Consider the following 15,376-nt stretch of genomic DNA (forward strand, 5'->3'; position numbering starts at 1 on the left):
TTAGATGTTAAAATTTTGAAACACAAGACATTTCTTTTCTTAATTTAGTGGGCAACGGTTACGTTCCACCTTCCTCATCATGTTTTGAAGTCTGTCGCCAGTGCCATTGTAAATGAACTCAAGAAGATAAATCAAAATATTGCTGCCTTACCTGTAGCATCCTCTGTGATGGATAGGTTGTCTTACCTCTTACCCAGTGCACGACCAGAGCTTGGTGTGGGACCTGGTCGATCTGTGGACAGGTATGTTAAGACAAAATAAGTGATGAATTTGACCCCTTAGTTATATCAAAATAAGATCTTAGATTGCTTTAATTTATTTGCCAGAGGAATTATTCCTGTTGTTCCTCATACACATACAGCTAATTAACTGTTTAATGCACAGTGTGCCATACATGTTACTAAATTTAGCAAAGCCTTTTTGTTTCACTTTCCTCTTAAATCCAACATACATTTTCAGAAAGGTAACAGTTGCAGCCTTAAATACATACTACAGTGTATCGTGAAGTCAATTCCTTTTCCTTTGTACAAGAAAGAGTTATGGTTATGTTTTGGGGTTTAGAGGTTTAGGAAGTTGCCTTTGCACAGTATATATATGCTACTTCTGATCTCTCTAGTCACCTGTTAAGTGTTTGGGGTCAGGGAAAATTTTACCTGAGATTGTTGCTTTGTCTCTTTCTGATCCAAGTGATAATGTAGAAACAAGCAAGGAACCCATCATTTTAACCTTCATAAGTTGAGACTAGTTAGAATAGTGATAAATCTTGTAAGTCTCTAAATTAATTCCTTCTTGAAAGTTTCTATACAAATACTATTTTGCAAGCATATTATAATTTTCTTCAGCTCAGATAATTTACTGAAATTCATTTTATCTCTTATGTTCCTTTCCCAAGCGTCCAGGTCTACCTGTACCTTGCCATATTTCATTTTGATTAGACCTCTCCAAGATCTGTGTTTTAAGGTGGTACAGTGTCAAGTGAAGGCAGCCCTAATGTGGGCATTGCTAGAATAGGTTATTTCCTTGGCAGGAAATGTTTAATAGACCCATTCTATTATAAGACAGCAAAAATCTTCTGAAACTGAGGGACAGAAACAAGAAATGAGTCACCTTTCTGTCTAACAGCACTAGTTCTTGGAGTGATACTGGAGAAGAAATTTCCCTGAAGGGAAAAGAAAGACTGATACTCATTTCTTATGTACTATTGCAGATGTGAAGATGGAAAAGAGAGGAACTTCTTTGCCCTGTAGCTGTTTAGTTGCATAGAGTTTATATTTTGTGACGTCCTAGTTTACAATTTTTAAGTATTACAGTGTGTAGTGAGTGGTCAATGTTGGGAGGATTTGTACCATGTATTTAATTAAGCTACAATATAATTTTAGAGTGTTTTTAAATAGGCAGATTCGTATCTGTTCAATTAATACCTCCAAATTTTTGCAGCAGTAGTCAAAAATACCCCAAGTCTCTGGCAGTTCTATTGGGTGAGATTCTCCTTCTGCCTTAAATGTAGAGTAGCTCTGGGTATCTTGTGCTATTCTTCAGGGAGACCAATTAGGCTACATGGAAGCTTATTTTATTAATCTTTCTTCTAATACCTGTAGGTTTATGTATTGCTTTTGGTCTTTTGTTGGGGATGTACTTTAGGCACCCAAGTAAGGGAAGGTTGTAACTTCTCTGTAATGGTTAATTACATTTTTAAGTTATAGATAATTGTCTGGTGTTTCTGACTGTTGCTGAAACATTGAATGTATCTCATAAACAGTTTTGTTTTTTAATTTTAAATGTCAGTTTTGGGTTAATGTCGACTTGTTCACCTTTCTAGGTCTTTGATGTACAGTGAAGCCAACAGACGGGAGACGTTCACTTCTTGGCCCCATGTGGGTTATCGGTGGGCACAGCCAGATCCTATGGCTCAAGCTGGCTTCTATCACCAGGTATAAGGGGTATTTGTTCCCAAGGTGAAGGTCTGAGGGGGCAGGTGTGGCTTCTTTGTTGTTCTTTTTAAATGGATTCCTTTAATGACATATTAACTATAAAAACTTTGTCATTCAGCAATTTTCTTTTAGTTTCAGGGGTTTTGGTGCCTTGAGGTTGTTCTGAATTTAAGCAATAAAACATTTCTAACTATCATATTGATCTGAGTTAAGGAGCAGTTATAGAGATGAAGTTGGTTGTTATGTAGAATCTCTCTTTCTCCTTGTTAGATTGTTGAGTAAACATCCTTTTTATATTACAAGTAAAGCAAAACCAGCAATAAGCTTGACATTGGAGTTCTCTAACCATCCTTCCGCAGTAGAATTTACACTGTATCACAACAGACAAAGGTCCTACATCACGTTAAATAGTTGGGCTTAGTAAATAAATAGAACCTCAATGTTTTATTCCACTACTTTTGCTTATTTCCATTTTTTGTTCTTTGAAATTATTTCCCCTCTTAAAAAAAAAATCGTATGTGTTTAGGTAATGAGATAATGATGGCTTGGGCAATGCCTGTCATTTGACAGCAATATAGTTTACCTCAATATGTCAACTACAAGGCCCGATAGGTGCAGGTGTTTAAGATTTTTGGAGGATTTCGTGAACTTGTGCAGAAGAGATGCAAGGAATTCATATATTGGAATTTCATCTGCATGTTCCCAAGCATGTCTTGAAACAAGGTCTTGAAAATGCTGAATGTTAAGCGATTCGAAATTTCCACTGTTTTTCCTCGGTTACTTTAGCTAGTAACAACTGTTCTTTGCATAGGAGTGATAGAGAATGCTTAATGTCCTAGGAGATTTGTAGGAATATTTTTTTAACCCGTGTTTATCCAAGCATACAACATGCATTGCTGCGGTTCTAAATTTTTTGAGTCTTGTGAACTTTTTCCAAACTAAAAATAGTCAGTTCCATTCCATGTCTGTGGTTTTTTTCCAATGACTTGTATGGATGTTGACTCTGAATCTTTTTTATAGTAAAGTGGTGTATCCTTTTATATTTAACGTGAAATACTGCCACTTTAAAGTATATAATTGTGGCCTTTTATATGTTTGATGTGCTGCTTTACTCTCACTAGAAGAATTTGATCACCCACTTGAAGTGTTTCATAGTACATAGCTGTATAAATTTCAAGTGTTCCTTCTTATTTTCATAGCCTGCTTCATCAGGAGATGACAGAGCCATGTGCTTTACCTGCAGTGTGTGCTTGGTGTGCTGGGAGCCTACAGATGAGCCTTGGTAAGGTTTGAAGTAGAGTTTGAAGTAGACTTAATTTCTTGTTGAAGAGGTTAGAAATTCTTGAACAACAAAAATCAACATTATCTCAATGGGATTTCTCATGAATTTAGGGCATGTCTTTGACAAGAATGGGTTTCCAAAATGTTTCCATGGAACAAATTACAAAATGATTTCTGTATAATAGTAAATCCAAAAAATCGTAGTTGGTTTTATTTCTTAGTTCTCATTTGCTGTTTGATTTAAAACTGTTCCATGAAAGTTGTTCAGCCAGTATTTCTTTGCAGGGATCTAAACTCAGTCTTCTGTATGTTTGTAACTAGAACACATCTCTTTTCAAGTCCATAAACTACAATGGCCTTGCAATGCTTTTATGTAAAATTCCAACATCCATGACTAGTTTCCTGAATCACATAATTGTGCATAGTGACAGAAATGCAGGACTTTATATTGATTGAAGAGTTCTTAACGTAATTTTTGTCTTGATTGTTTGGTAATCTGTAATTGTTCCTTGAACACATCAGATTCCTGACTTGCTGGAGACCTCTCCTTAGTAACACTATCTTCACAGTCTTTGTCTACTACTTTCCCTTGTGACACAATATTTCCAGACATTTTGTAGTTGTGTAATAGCTCTTGTGTCTCTGCCTTAGGTGTATATTGAGTTTAGGGGTTTTTTTCTCCATGCTTCTCGGTCAGTGTGTCATTCAGAACTGTTTCAGTTTTAATTTTTGTAGCTATGGGTGTAGAATTAAAGGCAGAACGTTGCTTCTAAAGCTACTTATAATGATGTCTCAGTCATAACACTGGAATTCTAATGTACATTCTGTAGAATTTCATCTATGCTTTTCTTCATGAGGACTTATGGGCTACTGCCTATCTTGTTTTAATGGACTAATTGTATTAATAGCACTGTGTAGATTCATCTGTTTGGATATGAATGTGCATTGAGGGATCAAAACCTTTACTACAGACTGCTACTGAGGATGAGCAGGGAAAGCTGTGTTAGTAGAACTCAGAACTCTTTCATATGGTTGACTGCAATAGAGTTCAAACAGTTCAGTTTCAGCTTCGCTTCTAGCGCTGAGCTTGTATATAATGTCTGTATTTTGCACAGTAAGAAATCAATATTTGCTCTGTTTGTTTTTAATATGAAAAGGTCTGAACATGAGAGACATTCCCCAAACTGCCCATTTGTCAAGGGTGAGCACACTCAGAATGTACCTCTTTCAGTCACACTGGCAACAAGTCCAGCACAATTTCCCTGCACAGATGGCACTGACAGAATAACCTGCTTTGGATCTGGAAGTTGCCCTCATTTTCTAGCTGCTGCAACAAAACGAGGAAAGATCTGTATATGGGATGTTTCCAAACTTATGAAGGTATGCAATATAAACAATCAATGTTTATTAATTATTTTTTGACTAAGTATATCTCAATTCGAATCAAATATGTCTTCTGTTTGCTGTTGTGATTTCACAGGTCCACTTGAAATTTGAAATCAATGCGTATGATCCGGCTATTGTGCAGCAACTTATGTTATCAGGAGAACAGAGCTCAGGGGTTGACTCAAGGAGACCAACACTAGCATGGTTAGAAGACTCATCTAGCTGCTCAGATATACCAAAATTAGAAGGAGACAGGTATGCCAATCTAAGAAGCAGAAATATGAAATGCTGCCGTGTTAAGTGATAAATGCCATTTAGTTGTCATGCTTTGTGAAACGTAAGAATGGTAACTATTTTTTTTCATGGAGATAATACTTTTAGTCACTGTGTATCTGTATGCAATTCAACATTTGAAAAACAATAACCTAGATTTCTATTCTTAAAGCCAGTCTCCTGCTATTCCAGTTTTTATACTCCTCTAGAAGAGAGATTGCAGATCTCATTGCTGCCCTGCGCTGATTTTTCAGAGGTGGAGAACAAAGACAAAGGATTATAACTTTTGGATCAGTTTTTGGATTTTCTTTTTATTTACAGATTATACATTTCAGGTTTTGAAAGTAAAGGCTACTCATGGACCTCTGGAACGTGCTTTTCTCTGATTGCTTCTCTGTAATTTCTGCTTATGTCATTCTGAAAACAGATGTGCATGTGCAAGGAATTAGTACTTAATTGTGTACCTTTAATACATGTTCACATACTGTATAAACAATTAGACAGTCTTGTTGCAAGCTTTTGAGTAAGCTAGAAGGGATGCCAGTCCTCAAGAAGTGTCACATGAGAAAAAGCAGTATTCTTCCATTTATGCTTCTTGCAGTCTGGAACTCCTTTCTCGTATTGCCAAAACTCAAACAAAAGAGTGAATAATTGTTGGAAAATTCAGGATGAAACGTGTTTGGAGAGTCTTGCTAGTTTTCTGAATGTTTCTTCTTAAAGTTCACCATTATGGAAAGTAACAGTACTGCTATGTGCACAGTAAAGTACATCTTTGGTTTTAAGCTTGGTGTGATTACAGTACTGCAGAGCAAATACAAAGCTTGCTCTTCTGAAGAGGGTATGTAGAAACATGGGCAGGATCAGCATGTGGGATCTAACAGCTGACTGGGCTTTTACTGTAGCTTTAAGGCTGTGAACTCCTTAAGAGTTAAAGAATTAAACCAGTTTTAAGAGCTGGATAAAGGATAGTGCAGTCAGTGCAATCATACTGCTCAGAACTAAGCATCTTAACCTATATGAAATCTACTATCACTTTCCCACTCAAGGGGAAGCTGAATGAGAACCAAAGTACTGAATTGTCTCTGTCACATAAAGTGAAGGTTCATCAGGTTTGAACTAAAAAAGATCTATTTCTTGGATGTGAGGAGCAAGCATCTAGTTTGTTGAAATCTGAGGATCTGACTTGGTAGTGCGAATAGTTACACCTGAAGCTGCAAAGGCATTACTGTTCTCACTGAGTACAAGGAGCCTGCAATAGGAAATCATTTCTCATATTGGAAAAGCCAGGTGCATAAATTATTCATGTATTCTTAGAACTACTAAATGGCCTATTTCTCTTGAAGAGTTTTCTTGATCAGAATCTGCTTTTATGACGAAATTATTAATCTTGTAGTATTTTTAAAAGCAATATACTGGCTTTCATTTTAATTTCATTTATGTCAGAATTGTAGAAAATACAATAGCAGAGTGAGACAAACAGAAAGCTGGTCTAGTGTTTTGATAATAGAGGAAAAATGTCTTTATTTTGTTAGTCTGTGATGAACTCATCCATGGATCTACAGTGCCAGCTAAAAGGAATGGGCAATTATAATAAACATTAGTTTTTCACTAATTATTACCAATAATTCAATTAAAAAATAAGCATAGTGTTACAGTGTACATGATGTCATTCATGCATTTTTTTATTTTAGTGATGACCTACTGGAGGATTCAGACAGTGAAGAGCATTCCAGATCAGAATCTGTGACAGGTAGGTTATATCTGATCAATGTAATTGTTTAGAGGTCAAAGGGGAAATTGTTCTTCTCAGTCTTCTAAAAAAGCTCTGTCAAAATCAGTGATATTATATTCACTGTATTAGAAAAAAGGAAAAGGATTTACTTTGAAAGCAATGCCAGTATTTAAGTCACTGTTTGCATGGTGGAGAGATTACAAACAGGAGCAAAGAAAAACCCTACTTAGTTGGTTAATAAATGTCTTACTTGACAACAATCATCGCTTATCTTGCTGTCAATAAAGCACACTAACCAAGATAAAAGAACTTACTTAGAACAGGAACAAATTGTAGCTGTACAAAACCCTTTAAATTCAGGGGATTGCCAGAAAGTTTCTGTATCTTGATTGTTTCTCTGTGAATATACACTTTGATAAAGTATTTCTCTTCCTGAATAAAGATTTCATATGGAAGCAGAACAGTGCTCTGCTTAGTGTTCTTCTGTTGTTTTCTTAGAGGTTTAGTTGGAAATTTTGATGGAAGGCAAGATTACATGTTTATTTTTCATAATCCAGTTTGTCTTCAAGTAAGGATCAGCAAGTGGGCAAAAAAAAGAGCATGAGATGTAAAGATTTTTTTTCAGTAAATAGTGATATATGCAATATGATTCCTTTTTTAAATTTATTTTAGCATATATATCATGTTAAATGTTTCTGTTTTAAAGGGCATACATCACAAAAAGAAACTATGGAAGTCAGCCTCGATATAACAGCTCTCAGTGTTCTTCAGCAACCCGAAAAACTTCAGTGGGAAATTGTAGCAAATGTTTTGGAAGACACGGTTAAGGATCTGGAAGAACTTGGGGCAAATCCCTGTTTGGCCAACTGTAAGAGTGAGAAGATGAAGGAAAAACATCTAGAACAACACAACATTCCCTTTCCTTGTTTATTAGCTGGAGGTCTATTAACATATAAATCACCTGCTACCTCTCCTGTTAGCAGTAACTCTCAGAGATCACTGGATGGCTTAAGCAGGACTCGAGGGGAGAGTGTCTCAGAACAGGGATCAACTGACAATGAATCCTGCACTAATTCAGAACTGAATTCCCCTCTGGTAAGGAGGACTTTGCCTGTATTGCTGCTGTACAGCATTAAGGAGTCAGATGAAAAAGCAGGAAAACTCTTTTCGCAGATGAACAATATTATGAGTAAAAGTATCCATGATGATGGTTTCACAGTTCCCCAGATCATTGAAATGGAGCTGGACAGTCAGGAGCAGTTGCTGTTACAGGACCCCCCTGTGACTTACATTCAGCAGTTTGCAGATGCTGCAGCCACCCTGACGTCTCCGGACTCGGACAAGTGGAGCTCCCTGGTTCCCAAGCCGGGCACTTTGGTGCAGTGCCTGCGGCTGCCCAAGTTTGCGGAGGAGGAGAACCTGTGTGTGGATTCAATCACACCCTGTGCAGATGGAGTCCATCTGTTAGTGGGACTGAGGACTTGCCCTGTTGAATCTCTGAGTGCAATAAATCAAGTAGAGGCCTTGAATAATTTAAATAAATTAAACTCAGCACTATGTAATAGAAGGAAAGGGGAACTAGAATCAAGTCTTGCTGTGGTGAATGGCACAAATATTGATGTAATCCAGCACGAGTCACCAGCAGATGTAACAACTCCTTTAATTATTCAGCCTGAACAGAGAAGTGTTAGTGGTGGATACCTAGTGCTTTATAAGATGAATTATGCCACTAGAATAGTTACTCTAGAGGAGGAGCCAGTAAAAATCCAGCATATCAAAGACCCCCAAGACACAATTACCTCAATGATTTTGCTCCCACCAGATATATTGGATAATCGAGAGGATGACTGTGAGGAGCCTGTAGAGGAAATACAATTAAGTGCTAAAAATGGCAGTGGGAGAGAAAGAAGATCTGAGATCTCTACTCTGGGGCACCTGGTAATAACTACTCAGGGAGGATATGTAAAAATATTAGACCTTTCGAACTTTGAAATTCTGGCCAAAGTGGAGCCACCTAAAAAAGAGGGCACTGAGGAACCAGATATTTTTGTCTCTGTGATATACTGTTCGGGCACAGACAGATTATGTGCATGCACTAAAGGTAAGACTATTCTTTATTTTTTAATATTGACTTTACCGTATTTGTATTATATTACAGGATTTCTGAACTGTAATAGACAAATTTTATTGAATTTACATACAGTTTAACTCTGGTCTGGGGATCATGGACTCTAGTTAATTCCTCACCTTAAATGTAGATTTTAATATCTAAAGGGACTAATTCTTGCATGTTTCCAATGTACCAGTAAATTTGGTCTTGTAGAGGCACAGATTTTCTTAAGTCTAAAACAAATAAAAGTAGTTCTTGTAAGTAGTTACTTCTGTGCTAAACAAATCACGTTTCTGAAAAATGTCTCCTGTTTGTAATTGATGATATTCAAGAGGATAGAGATGAGAATGCTTTTATATCTTATTCCAGTGGCCATTTTTATCTTAGTTCAGGTAGTGTGGTGCTGGTTCTGATTCAGCTTTCTGCAAATGGGATTGTATTTTCTTGAGTGTGAGAGCCAGACTATCCATGCAGGATTTTTAAATCTTTCTTTTCAAATGAACACAAGACATTTTGGGGAAGAGGGTGTATAGAAGGGGCATATAAATCAACTCCAGGCAACAACTACTTTGTGTAAGTCCCTAAACCACCACACAACTCTCTGCTTCCCTTGTGTCACATTGGAGCAGTGGAAATGGCTGAGATCTTCCATGCACCAGTGTTTTATTTAGTTCTGCAGTTGTATGCAGCTCTGGTGAAAGTGCTTAGGCTCTGAGGGGCTAAGCTGATGGAATGGTTCATGCATTTCATATTAATTCCCACCAGTATCGTGTTGAATTTTTTCTCTACTAGAAGAATTTGAATTGATACCTTTTCTCCTTTTGTGGTGGTGTCACACTGATTACACTCCTCCCATGAGTGGTTGTTAAATCAGATTTACTTGTTATTTCCAACAGATAAAGTCAAGCTTGTTGTAAACATCTGTTTTGTTAAAAGTTCCATCTTTATCACTTACCTACCAAGAGTTTTAGGAGTGGAGATTTTAAATTTGCTTTTCAAATATGACAGAAAAAATTGCATGTTAGCAACTAGTATTTGTTTGCAGATTCCCAAGGGTAATATTCATATTTACTAAATTGTTCTCTTTTCATAACTGCTTTTGAAGAAATGTCTGTTAAACTCTTTCAGCAGTATTTAAAAATGGATGCTTTTTCCTAGTTAAAATGGGACTCTATCTGTAAGTTAATTGTCTTTGAAACCTGTTAGTGTATCATATCCCTGTCATAATGTTTTTACCTATCCTTAGCTGATCAAACCATAATCTCATTGCAAAGAACTCCTAACCTTGCTAAGTTTTTTTCTACAGCATCATATTACTCATCATATTACTCTTTATTTCTTTCTTACATCAAATCTGTTCTGTCTTTCTTGTGTTTTAAGATTAATGATTGAAGTTAAGGGGCTTATTGTTACTGTGCATGGTGCTTTCCCATCAGGTGTTGGTGTGTTTGGTAATTAATTACATTCTTGTAGCATTTGGTATAATCTAAACCTGTTTTGGGACATGGAGTGTAACATAACAGGTCTGCTGAGTTGAAGCATTTATTCTGTGTGTGGTGGAGTATTTATTTCTGCCTAGACAGCCACCACCTCTGTTACTGACTGGAGAATACTCCATGTTCCTTAGAACAGACAAACTCATCATTCTGCTTTTTCAGTAAATATATCTGGGTATTACAATATCCATCTAGTAACTGCAAATAGCTCTGCTGGGACTTCTGTTGTTCTTGCTGCCTTTAAGATGACTGAGATTTGAGGTTTTTAATTCTGTAGTCCAGTGTGCTACAGGTATCTCTCAGCCCATAAGTTTCCTATTTTGAATGCAGTACTTTAATTACTTAAATTAAAATCCATTGATAATTCCTGCCTTTCATTTATATGCATTGTACCTCTAGTTGGAACTTCTGTTTTCTGTTCTCAGTCATATTAGAATGGACTTTGGAATTCATTGTTTCTATTGCTTAAATGTCTTTAGAAGCTTTCAATTTCTATTCCTTTTTTAACATTTCAGTCACTTTTCGTGGTGTAATTTTTCGATAAATTAAGTCCAAAGCCATTATAAATATTTAGGGATCAATGTCTGCTAGAAGTCTGGGTGCCAGGTATGTCTGAAGCCTCAGAGTCACAATATGATGCTTTGTAAAGAATTCTTGGGTATGAATTACATATAAATATCTGTAAGGCATAAAATTCAGGAACACTAAAAGAAAAAGCAAATCAAGAACCTCAGCTATTAATGTAACTTTTTTAATCTTACATCTTATTGTACATTTGAATAACTTAATGTATGGAATAGGTTTTGCATAATTTTTGTTGTTTTGAATCGTAATCATCGTTTAAACTTTCTGCTGTAAGTGTGTAAAATTTCTTGCTTAGCTGCTGGGTGTCTGAAGATGTTATTTTTTTCTTAAATATTTTTTTTTTCTTAAATGGAGTTTTCCCAGGCTTCTTTCAAAATCGCTTTGAAGTCTGATCCTCTGGGTTTACTGCCACATATGGGGCAGTGCCTGCAGTCTGGCAGCATTAGAAGATATGTATTGAAAGTAGAATAACAATATTAATTAATGTATTCAACATTAATCTTTCTTCAAAGGAGCTTGTAGTGCAAAGACAAGTGAAAATGTGAAGTAGGTGTTTTGGGACATCCATGCATTGGAATTGCTTGGATGTTGGAAAACTGTTCAGGAATATAAGCTCAACAGTATATTTTTTCCTGTTTACTTGCTTGGATGGTGAGGGCAGTCAAAGAGGTAGTTAAATACCTGAAAGTTTTAGAGATAGAATAACCTTTTTGTTTTTCTGCTTCTCCTGCTTGTTGACATTATTTTCATTGGTACACCATAGCATTTTTCCATAGCTGCCTTTCAGATATGATGGAAAGGAAACCTCTGTGAATGGGTGCTTAGATTTGAAGTGCTTTAATGCAGAGATGTTTTAGACCTGAATTTGGTGTTATCCATCCTTGTGAGTCCCACTTCAGAGTGTTACCACTTGGTGTCAGCTTCAGGTACTTATCTGTTTCTGCAAAGGTTACCTGGGGCTGACCTGTGGGAAGAAGTGTGCAAGTATATTCTTGGTTCCAGTTCTGTTAAGCAAACATGGTGGACTTAAATCTCTTGGTATTTTGCTTTCTTCTCTTCCTCTTGGCCAAGGTAAACTGTAGTTAATGTCCCTCTTAGTAGTGCTTTGTGTGCTGTTATATGAGGGTTTAAATGTTTTGCCTTTTATCATTAATATACAGCTTAAATTCTGCTTTGTAACATTAAAAATAATAATCAAAAAATAAGTAAATTCTTCATTCTGGAGCTATGGAGTAGGTATTGGTTTTGAATAGGGATACAGCTATAGAGTGGTCTTTTGATTATATTTAAAGCTTAAGAGGGTCAGATACAGGTTTTTATGGATGCATAAATTTCCAAGCTATGGTTGTCACTGTCTTCTTGATGTCTCATTGGAGTCATACCAGTTGTACTGTTTGTTAGGAACATGGGAAAGAGATTTCTTCAGTAAAGAAGGGGAAGGCAGAGTTTATTTAACTCCTGTTCTCAAGCTGAATATCTCTAATCCATTTAAATTTTCCATAGGGACTTTAAAAGAAAAAAACCCAAACCCTTACTTTCCCCTCCCAAAAGACCTGCACAAGCCAGTCCACATGTTTCTTGATGAGATACCCAAACCCAGGCACAGTAATCCTGCAGATGTCTTTGAATGAAACAGAATTCCTTAAGAAGCTCTGCAGTCTGTACATACCATGTGCGTGTACCCATAGTGGAATGTTTGCACTTTAGAGCAGGAAATTGAATGTGGTTTATCTTCTGACTCACAAGAGCCTCTTCTGCAGAACTGCTGGCTAGCTGATTTTTCTTCATCCCATAATAGCTCTTTTAATTATTTCTTGCTAAGCATAGTAACTTTCCCTTATCCCTATTCAATTGCATTCTATTTTTTCGTAAGTCTGGATGGAATTTTATAGCTAAAATCTCCAAAAATAGTGTAGATCATGTTGGAGTGAGGTTTTGGGATAGCTCTCTTGATGACATTTTTCAAGTGTTCTGAACTTGCAGATTTAAAGCTGACCTTTCTCTACAGCCCAGCGTCAAGAGAAAGTAAGGGAGTGTAAGTTGTTTAGTGCAGTTTCCTGTGGTATAACTTCATTTTCTAATTCCTTTTAGCTATTTGGTTATTTGTTAACTTCTCGTGGTGTAAAGGAGAGCACTCCAGACTCTGGATCACAGGGTCCTGAGTTCGAGTCTCAGTGGGGACCGTCCCCTGGCAGTTCAATGCCTCCCTGCCATCCCATCCCGTCACATCTCGGATGCTCAGCAGGGTCAGCCCCGGTTAGTACCGGGTGCTGTGACAGTCCCGAGGACTTCACTGTCACTGTCCAAGCTCGCTCGGCCGTGGCAGATGGACCTCAGGACTGAAACGGTGGGGCCAGTTCTGTGCACGCTGTGCCTCACCTAAAAAATCCACTGTGCAGGCTGGAAGGGCACACCCACGTGGGGAGAGCCCTGCCCAAATCTGCGTTCCCAGAGTCTGGCCATACATACTGGTAAACTTTAGAAAATAAGAGTACTTGGCAAAAGTTCAAAGGGTAACATTCAATCAAAATAGAGTTCCACAAAGCATTGATTTAGCACATACTAAGCCCCACAATTTAGCATAATCCAACCCATCCGGTCTCAAGCTACACAAAATACTAAGAAAGGAGATTAGCAGTAAAAAAAGAGAGAAAACCAGAAAATTGTAGTTACCACCCAGAGTCACTGTTTCAGCCTAGCACTGTGAATGATGAGCCAGTAGTAACACCCAAAAAAAAAAAAAAAGAGAAAAAGGCAGTATTGGCTTTTGCACAGATTGTTTCACTGGCACAAGACTATACAAACTACAGTATCATTGAAACAAATAATTAAGCATGCCTTAAAGAAGGTTATCTTTGGATATTCTAAGAGGGCAAATGCCTCCTTTGTGATGCAGGGGAAAAACCCTCCCCAGGATTTTGGAAAGTGTGCATAACCAGAGGCTAATACTGTCTAAGTGAAGTTCATCACAAACTTCTTTGCAGAAGCTTTTTAAAAACAAGTCAGAGGAAGTGAGATCGCTCAAGTTTAGCACAGATTTTTTTTCTTGGAAAAGTGCTGGAATCTTTGAGGAATGCAGAGATTATGACTCTTGTAGTATGGATAAAATGGTAAGGACTTTTTTGCTCCTGTTTATCTTTGAGCAGTTAAAAGAGTGGAAAAGAAACAAGTTTGCCTTACTATCAAATAAAGCAGCCAGGGCCTGTGTTTTCCAATGTGTATCTAATTCTCTGTGTGAGGAAAATTGCTAATTTGTGAGCTGTTTAATTTCAAGGAAACTCATTAGTGTTACTCTCTATAAGTACTTTTCTTCCCCTCCATGCTTGGGATCATCTTGGGATGTGCTGTTCTGAACCAGGAGTGTGTAGGCTGGGTCTGAGGGGCAGTACAGGCACCTTCCTGGATCTCAGTTAGAGAAGCCCCACCAAGAAATGGCTTAATGAAATAGCTGTTTTAGTAAGTTAGAATAAAAGGCAAAATACAGGTAGTGAGGAAATGACCCATCCCTTCAGATCCCGGGAACTCTGCGTTCATACAGCATCACCCAGGTCCTGGGTGGATTTTCCCACACCACACTGCATAAATCCTATCCATGGAGTTGTTCTTTTGTTTTGATCATTTGATATATTGTTTTCCTCTTGTTATTCTGTCTTGTTAAAAGAATGATTTGTTGTCAGGCCTTTCTTAGTGAGATTAAAAAAAACAAACCTACCCTCTACTATCTCTCTCTGTGCCTCTCACGTGTCTTTTTTTGTGCCTCTCACACACTCTTTGCCTCCTTGTGCCTTTTGATCACTCTGTTTCACTACCCTCACCCCTCACAGTGCACAACATATAACTGCTTTTATCTTGGTTTTTATTACATTTTTATTCTCAGGTTGGTTTGTTTCAAATTACCTGAATAATTTGCATAGCAGGGTTTGTCATAACGTCAGTCAGGTGCTGAAGGTCAGTCTGTAAACATTTTTCAGAAAAAAACATGTCAGGCTTACCCTTGAATTGTCATATTTGAATCCTACTGAGGAGAATTTTTGTAACTTCTCAATCTGGTTAACGGTGCTTCCCCTCCCCCACAGCCTTATGTAAAACTGAACATTCCTTCTCAGTGACTTAAAGTACAAGCTCCTCTTGAGCCCAAGAGGAGGCTCAAGGGGGACCTTATCACTCTACAACTACCTGAAAGGAGGTTGTAGTTAAGGTGGGGCTTGGCCTCTTCTCCCGAGTAACAAATGATAGGACGAAAGGACATGGCCTCAAGTTGCTGCAGGGAAGGTTTAGCTTGGATATTAGGAAAAATTTCTTCACAGAAGGAATTATCAAGCATTGAAACAGGCTGCCCAGGGAAGTGGTGGAGTCACCATCCCTGCCAGTATTTAAGAGATATGTAGATGTGGCACTGAGGAACATGGTTTAGTGGAGGATTTGGCAGTGCTGGGTTAGTGGTGGTACTTAGTGATCTTAGTGGTCTTTTCCAACCTAAATGACTTTTTTGTAAATGAGAGAGTTCATCCATGTGTATCTGTAGGCCTTCACTTGAATGACGGAATATTTTCTCTTTATAAGTATGCTTTGGATTATGGAA

At 37.5% G+C, this 15,376-nt stretch overlaps 1 protein-coding gene across 4 annotated transcripts in view; it reads left to right on the plus strand.

Moving 5' to 3' along the window:
• BIRC6 (baculoviral IAP repeat containing 6) overlaps positions 1-15,376 on the plus strand; it is a 175,464-nt gene that overhangs the window by 21,167 nt on the left and 138,921 nt on the right. For all 4 annotated transcript variants that reach the window (XM_071575748.1, XM_071575775.1, XM_071575765.1 and 1 more), the window contains exons 4-10: positions 49-242; positions 1,820-1,931; positions 3,131-3,213; positions 4,370-4,592; positions 4,693-4,853; positions 6,563-6,621; positions 7,310-8,704. In XM_071575748.1, the coding sequence (XP_071431849.1) occupies positions 49-242; positions 1,820-1,931; positions 3,131-3,213; positions 4,370-4,592; positions 4,693-4,853; positions 6,563-6,621; positions 7,310-8,704 (2,227 nt within the window). The remainder of the gene's footprint in view (positions 1-48; positions 243-1,819; positions 1,932-3,130; positions 3,214-4,369; positions 4,593-4,692; positions 4,854-6,562; positions 6,622-7,309; positions 8,705-15,376) is intronic.

The sequence above is a fragment of the Pithys albifrons genome, chromosome 2, assembly GCF_047495875.1.
Source record: "Pithys albifrons albifrons isolate INPA30051 chromosome 2, PitAlb_v1, whole genome shotgun sequence".
Lineage (NCBI taxonomy): Eukaryota > Metazoa > Chordata > Aves > Passeriformes > Thamnophilidae > Pithys > Pithys albifrons.